At 40.4% G+C, this 8,300-nt stretch overlaps 1 protein-coding gene across 1 annotated transcript in view; it reads left to right on the top strand.

Moving 5' to 3' along the window:
• The first annotated feature begins 7,161 nt into the window (after positions 1-7,161).
• Positions 7,162-8,300, top strand: part of caln1 (calneuron 1) — a 346,229-nt gene continuing 345,090 nt past the window's right edge. The window contains exon 1 of the mRNA XM_034168559.1: positions 7,162-7,682. Coding sequence (XP_034024450.1) covers positions 7,480-7,682 — 203 coding nt within the window. The 5' untranslated portion in view covers positions 7,162-7,479. The remainder of the gene's footprint in view (positions 7,683-8,300) is intronic.

Genomic DNA, 8,300 nt, shown 5'->3' with positions numbered 1-8,300 from the left:
TTGAATTGCTTCATACGCAGCCCCTCCTTAGTTGCCCTGGCTGTGTGTTTGGGGTCATTGTCATGCTGGAAGACCCAGCCATGACCCATCTTCAATGCTCTTACTGAGGGAAGGAGGTTGTTTGCCAAAATCTTGCAATACATGACCCCATCCATCCTCCCTTCAATACGGCGCAGTCGTCCTGTCCCCTTTGCAGAAGACCACCCCCAGAGTATGATGTTTCCATCCCCATACTTCACGGTTGGGATGGTTTTCTTGGGGTTGTTCTCATCCTCTAAACATGGTAAATGGAGTTGATTCCAAAAAGCTCTATTCTGGTCTCATCTGACCACATGACCTTCTCCCATGCCTCCTCTGGATCATTCAAATGGTCACTGGTGAACTTCAAACAGGCCTGGACATGTGCTGGCTTGAGCAGGGGGGCCTTGCTGCCCTGCAGGATTTTAAAGCATCATGTGTTACTAATATAATGTTTGTGACTGTGGTCCCAACTCTCTTCAGGGCATTGACCAGGTCCTCCTGTGTAGTTCTGAGCTTTCTCAGAATCACCCTTACCCCACGAAGTGAGATCTTGCATGGAATCCCAGACCGAGGTAGATTGACAGTCATCTTGTGTTTCTTCCACTTCCTAATAAATAATCATAACAGTTGTCGTGTTCTACCAAGCTGCTTGCCTGTTGTCCTGTAATCCATCCCAGCCTTGGGCAGGTCTACAGTTTTGTCCCTGGAGTCCTTAGACCACTCTGTGGTCTTGCTAAGATGGAGAGGTTGGAGTGTGATTGAGTGTGTGAACAGGTGTCTTTTATACAGGTAACAAGTTCAAACAGGTGCAATTAATACACATAAAGAGTGCAGAATAAGAGGGCTTCTTAAAGAAAAATTAACAGGTCTGTGAGAGCCAGAATTCTTGCTGGTTGATAGGGGTTCAAATACTTATTTGCAGCAGTAACATACAAATAAATTTAAAAAAATCATACATTGTGATTTCTGGATATTTTTTTTTTTAAGATTGTCTCTCACAGTGGATATGCACCTAAGATGAAAATTTCAGACGCCTCCATCATTAAGTGGGAGAACTTGCAAAATCGCAGGGTGTTCAAATACTTATTTTTCTCACTGTAGCTAGTAATCCAATCATGTGCCAATCCCCTAATACTATAGTTCTGTAATTTATTTAATTTCTGTGGTCTATGGTATCAAATGCTTTCTGTAAAAAAAAACAAAAAAAAAAAACTACTGTATATTGCTTATTTTCAGTTGCCTTTATTTGTTCAACAAAGTCCATTCGGGCTAATGATATGGTTTGGGTTTTCCTGAATCTATATTGCTGTTCACAAAGTATTTGGTGTTTAACTATAAAATCATTTAGCCTCTTTGCAAATACCTTTTCCAAAATTTTTGAGAATTGTGGTAACAATGAAATTGGTCTGTGGTTTGAAAAACATGTTTATCACCAGATTTCAAGAGTGGCATCACTTTGGCTGTTTTCCTTTTTGAAGGAAATTTCTGAGTTATTAGTGACAGATTACAAATATAAGGTAAGGCCTTACTGATACAATGAATACTCAGTTATAACTGTCAGTTGATTTAACTGTTTAACTGTTGATTTAGTTTTTAACCTTTTTAATTCATGAGCTTTGTCAATCATTTAGTTTCCATCAGTTTCTTTAATAAACATTGAATCCAAAATTATACAAGCCCTGGCAATAATTATGGAATCACTGGCCTCGGAGGATGTTTATTCAGTTGTTTAATTTTGTAGAAAAAAAGCAGATCACAGACATGACACAAAACTAAAGTCATTTCAAATGCCAACTTTCTGTCTTTAAGAAACACTATAAGAAATCAGGAAAAATAATTGTGGCAGTCAGTAACGATTACTTTTTTAGATCAAGCAGAGGGAAAAAATATGGACTCACTCAATTCTGAGGAATAAATTATGGAATCACCCTGTAAATTTTCATCCCCAAAACCAACACCTGCATCAAATCAGACCTGCTCGTTAGTCTGCATCTAAAAAGGAGTGATCACACCTTGGAGAGCTGTTGCACCAAGTGGACTGACATGAATCATGGCTCCAACACGAGAGATGTCAATTGAAACAAAGGAGAGGATTATCAAACTCTTAAAAGAGAGTAAATCATCACGCTAAACTCTGGTCCAAATACAAACAACATGGGAAAGTTGTTAAAGGCAAACATACAACCCCTGGCAAAAATTATGGAATCACCGGCCTCAGAAGATGTTCATTCAGTTGTTTAATTTTGTAGAAAAAAAAGCAGATCACAGACATGACACAAAACTAAAGTCATTTCAAATGGCAACTTTCTGGCTTTAAGAAACACTATAAGAAATCAAGAAAAAAGATTGTGGCAGTCAGTAACGGTTACTTTTTTAGACCAAGCAAAGGAAAAAAATATGGAATCACTCAATTCTGAGGAAAAAATTATGGAATCACCCTGTAAATTTTCATCCCCCAAATTAACACCTGCATCAAATCAGATCTGCTCATTGACATTGACCCTATGTGTCTTTTTACAAGGAATGTTTTTGCAGTTTTTGCTCTATGGCAAGATGCATTATCATCTTGAAAAATGATTTCATCATCCCCAAACATCCTTTCAATTGTCCAAATATCAACATAAACTTGTGCATTTATTGATGATGTAATGACAGCCATCTCCCCAGTGCCTTTACCTGACATGCAGCCCCATATCATCAATGACTGTGGAAATTTACATGTTCTCTTCAGGCAGTCATCTTTATAAATCTCATTGGAAAGGCACCAAACAAGTTCCAGCATCATCACCTTGCCCAATGCAGATTCGCGATTCATCACTGAATATGACTTTCATCCAGTCATCCACAGTCCACAATTGCTTTTCCTTAGCCCATTGTAACCTTGTTTTTTCTGTTTAGGTGTTAATGATGCCTTTCGTTTAGCTTTTCTGTATGTAAATCCATTTCCTTTAGGCGGTTTCTTACAGTTCGGTCACAGACGTTGACTCCAGTTTCCTCCCATTCGTTCCTCATTTGTTTTGTTGTACATTTTTCGATTTTTGAGACATATTGCTTTAAGTTTTCTGTCTTGACGCTTTGATGTCTTCCTTGTCTACCAGTATGTTTGCCTTTAACAACCTTCCCATGTTGTTTGTATTTGGTCCAGAGTTTAGACACAGCTGACTGTGAACAACCAACATCTTTTGCAACATTGCATGATGATTTACTCTCTTTTAAGAGTTTGATAATCCTCTCCTTTGTTTCAATTGACATCTCTCGTGTTGGAGCCATGATTCATGTCAGTCCACTTGGTGCAACAGCTCTCCAAGGTGTGTTCACTCCTTTTTAGATGCAGACTAACGAGCAGATCTGATATGATGCAGGTGTTAGTTTTGGGGATGAAAATTTACAGGGTGATTCCATAATTTTTTCCTCAGAATTGAGTGATTCCATATTTTTTTTCCTCTGCTTGGTCTAAAAAAGTAACCGTTACTGACTGCCACAATCTTTTTTTCTTGATTTCTTATAGTGTTCTTAAAGCCAGAAAGTTGCCATTTGAAATGACTTTAGTTTTGTGTCATGTCTGTGATCTGCTTTTTTCTACAAAATTAAACAACTGAATGAACATCCTCAGAGGCCGGTGATTCCATTAATTTTGCCAGGGGTTGTACTGGTAGACCAAGAAGACATCAAAGCGTGAAGACAGAAAACTTAAAGCAATATGTCTCAAAATCGAAAATGCACACAAAACAAATGAGGAACGAATGGGAGGAAACTGGAGTCAACGTCTGTGACCGAAACTGTAAGAAACCGCCCTAAAGGAAATGGGATTTACATACAGAAAGCCATCATTAACACCTAAACAGAAAAAAACAAGGTTACAATGGGCTAAGGAAAAGCAATCGTGGACTGGTGGATGACTGGATGAAAGTCATATTCAGTGATGAATCTCGAATCTGCATTGGGCAAGGTGATGATGCTGGAACTTTTGTTTGGTGCCGTTCCAATGAGATTTATAAAGATGGCTATAAAGTTGCTTATACGAGGTCTGTCAATAAAGTAACGGTCCTTTTTATTGGAAAGGAAGTGGTCCCTCCCCCTTGGAAGCGAGACAAAGGAACACCTCCGTTTTGACGTGTCATGGGACAAGTTTGGACATGCCTATCTCGGCTTTCAGTGCTTACCAGTCCAGTAAGTATCAGAGAAATTGTGGAGAGCTGGACACGTTCAAACTTGTCCTCTGACACGCCGAAACGGAGGTGTTCCGTTGTCTCGCTTCCAAAGCGAATTGGTCTTTACGCGCGAAGCCTCCGCGCGGCTTTCCATGACAAATCTCGTTAAAAGTGAAATCTGCCGGAAAATGGCTGATGTCCAGCTCTTGTGATAACCAGAGAAAGAGCACACGACGGTCTCGTATCCACAGAGCCATCCGTTTAGAAATGGTCCGCTGGCTTTTGCCGCGTCGTCTCAGCTCGGAGCACGGCGCGCCGAGCGTCCCTAAAGGGGTCCTTAAAGCTGTAGTAACAGTCCTTATTCTCTGTGAAGCCCGTAAAATTTTCACTGAAAGCCAGATAAATTTTTCGAATGGTTTCCAGGTGCCAGTCTCTAACAGTTTCTGAAAAAAGTCTGATGGAAAAAAAAGTCCTTTTCGTTCCGCCATTTCCAGACAATGAAAATCCGACGAGGGGGCGGGACCACTCCTTCCCAAGGCATGCTCACAGGCGAATGACGTAACCGACAGGCGTGGGAAAAACTCACGCATGTGCGCGAGGGTTCAAGCATGTCTGATGTAAAAACATATGAATGAAATCCATATATTTTTTGAAAAAAATAAAAAGGACCGTTACTTTGACAGACCTCGTACAATACATTTTTCTTTTTACACACATTCTGTAACTCCTTTGTTATCCAAGGTTTGTCAACATACAGTTTGAAATAAATGATTCATATGACTTGTCTATCATCAACATAAATGTCATATTAGTTTTGATGCAATAAATCTATTCAAGATTTTTAATACTTAAGTCAGTTATTTTTCTTACTAAATTACAAGTGTTATTATGATCATTTTTCTCAACAGATACTTCAAAGGCTGCAAAAACAGGTAAATCACTGGCATCAGTTATACACTGAACAAAATTATGAATGCAGCACTTTTGTTTTTGCTCCCATTTTTCATTAGCTGAACTCAAAGTTCTTAACATTTTCTATATACACAAAAGACCTGTTTCTCACAAATATTGTTCACAAATCTGTCTAAATCTGTTAGTGAGCACGTCCCCTTTGACAACATAATCCATCCCACCTCACAGGTGTGGCATATCATGATGCTGATTAGACATCATGATTATTGCACAGGTGTGCCTTAGGCTGGCCACAATAAAAGGCCACTCTAAAATGCACAATGCCACAGCGTGCAATTTGCATGCTGACTGCAGGAATGTCCACCATAGTTGTTGCTCATTGATTGAATGATTATTTCTCTACCATTAGCTGTCTCCAAAGGTGTTTCAGAGAATTTGGTAGTACATCCAACTGACCTCACAACCACAGACCACATGTAACAACACCAACCCGGGACCTCCACATCCAACATGTTCACCTCCAAGATCGTCTGAGACCAGCAACCTGAACAGCTGCTGCAATAATCAGTTTGCAGAACCAAGGAATTTCTGCACAAACAGTCAGAAATTGTCTCAGGGAAGCTCATCGGGGTCTCGACCAGACTGCAGTTTGTCGTCGTGACCGACATGAGTCGACAAATGCTCACATTCGATTGTATCTGGCTGCTGACCAACTCTATACAAAGGAGATGCGTTGCGCTGTGTAAGGCATGTGGTAGTCGCACCAGATGCTGACACCCAGACCCCTCAATAAAGCAAAACTGCACATTTCAGAGTGGCCTTTAATTATGGCCAACTTACACCTGTGTAATAATCACGCTGTCTAATCAACATCTTGATATGTCACACCTGTGCTATGAGATGGATTATCTCGGCAAAGCAGAAGTGCTCACTAACACAGATTTAGACATATCTGTGAACAATATATTTGAGAGAAATAGGTCTTTAGTGTATATAAAAAATGTTTTAGACCTTTGAGTTCAGCTCAACATTTGTCCAGTTTATGCTTGGAAACAGCACCTCGACATTTAAGCCTTAATGTTTAATTAAACACAGCCACGGATTTGTTAAATGTGAAATTGTAAAAATCTTATTCAGCAAGTTTTTCATCCAGATTATTATTTTTATTTTGAATGAGCAGATATAAAACTAAAATTAGTACAGGTTAAATTTTTTCCTCATAATTGAATGTGTCATATAGTGTCAAATTTTCATGTGTTTAATGTGCAGTATGTCTCACAGTTCTGAGTGTTTTCTCACATTCTCCTACAATAAACATCAGTCAAGCCTGACGTGCTTTAATTGTACCTCAGATTATTAAAGACACTTCCGCACCATCCCAGTGGACCAAGGATACTACTTGAAATCTTAGATGCCCTCCTAAATATGCAAAGTGAAAACTGCTACATATCACAGCAACACCACCTTAATTGAGGTGATTAAACAAATGTTAAAATCCACACTGTGGTTCACTAATGAAATAAGATCAGTGTGTTCATAATGTGCCATTTTTGCTAAGTACATAAGTTATGTAGTATATTTTAAACAATAAAATATTTCTGTAATTATTTGTTGGCTGGAACTGGTCTGAGGTTACAAGAATTCAAATGCAATATCATAGAACTTTTTCAAGAAGGAGGTCGGAAATATTCAAATAACGAAGTTCCTGTAACGGCGTCTCCAGTGCATCTAAGTGCACCAAACCGTTCCACTGCACGCTGTTAACTGTGTGTACTTGGCGCACGCTATTGTGCGCACTGCACCCTGCAGATTTGGTCACTTATGGTGTGAAACACCATAACAGGATCCAGCTGTTGGCCTGTAGATGGCACTATAAGTACAATATGTCTGTGTGCTACCTCCACATGTGGTCATGCACGCACGCACAAACTCTCTATCACCTTATCTGTCACTCGTTTCTTGCCCTTCTTGCACTTTCTGTCATCCTCTATTTTATTGCTCTCCTCCTCTTTCTTTGCATTTATCTCTCTTTCTCTCTGCCTCTCTCTGGGTCTCTGTGCATTATGTGAATGCAGCCGCGGGCAGGGCTGAGTCTGTCATTGGGACTCACTAATGAGCTCTCCACTCTGCCTCCCCATGTGGAGGAATGTTTGCACTGGAGAGTGAGCGAGCAAAAGGGGGGGAGAGAGGGAGTCGGGGAAGGAGAACGGCACTGAGGAGCCAAGGAATGAAGTGTGAGAGGAGCTGTTGTACCTGCTGCTCTCACTGCTGTAGCAGCGTATTCAGGGACTGATGCTGCTATCCCAGGACAAACCCATACAGTGGGGGCAGCTGTCTTTAGTGGATAAGGCACACATAAGCTGCTCCTGGAGGAACGGTTGTCTGTAGAGGTGTGATGGAAGAGGAGGTCACTGAACCTGATCCTCAAACTGGGGAGCCCACCAGCATGCCAGCACTGGAGATGCAGTCGGAGGTAAATGGGGACTTGCCGGGTCAACCATACCTGAGGGACGGGCCAGTGGAAGTGACGGACAGTCCGGCGAGGGAGCCTGTTGTGTTGCAGTATCCTGCCGAGTACAATAACAGCCATCTGTATGGGTAAGATTCAGCAGGCGACAGACGGCAGCTGGTAGAGTGGCACTTTTGTGGGTTCTTCCTCAGGTTGGCGTGTGTGTGTTGGGGGGGGTATGGGGGGGGGTATAGTGATGCCACTTCACTGGGATTGTTTGTGCATGGGTGAGTCTTGTGCACAAGAAAGACATTTCACTTCAAATTGCACCTACTTAATCCACAGGACATGTTAAAACCTAAATCTTTTTTTTAAATGATTTACAGGGACAGAGCTCAGCAGTATTCATTATTATTCATATGTTGTTTTATTGTGATGCAGACTGTTGTAAAACATGGGGCCTCATTCAACAAAACTGGGTTTTCTCTTAAAAAAATAAATACGATTTTTTTTTTTCTGCAGTCAGGTCTGTCAGCATATGGACAGAGTGACAGTTTGTGTAACTCTCTAAACCGCCAAGAAACAATCATGATGCACAAGTAGTGGAGACTTTCAGCTTTAATTCTGGTAGTTTAACAAAAATATTACATTATCTAGTTGCAGAAGCAGTAACAGTCGTTTATTTGTATGTGTGTGTGTGTATATATGTGTGTGTATATATATGTGTGTGTGTGTATATATGTATATATATATATATATATATATAT

Source organism: Thalassophryne amazonica, chromosome 4 (genome assembly GCF_902500255.1).
Source record: "Thalassophryne amazonica chromosome 4, fThaAma1.1, whole genome shotgun sequence".
In the NCBI taxonomy this organism is placed as follows: Eukaryota; Metazoa; Chordata; class Actinopteri; order Batrachoidiformes; family Batrachoididae; genus Thalassophryne; species Thalassophryne amazonica.
Note: the sequence above shows the minus strand (reverse complement) of the source record. Positions and strands in the feature narration are given on the sequence as shown.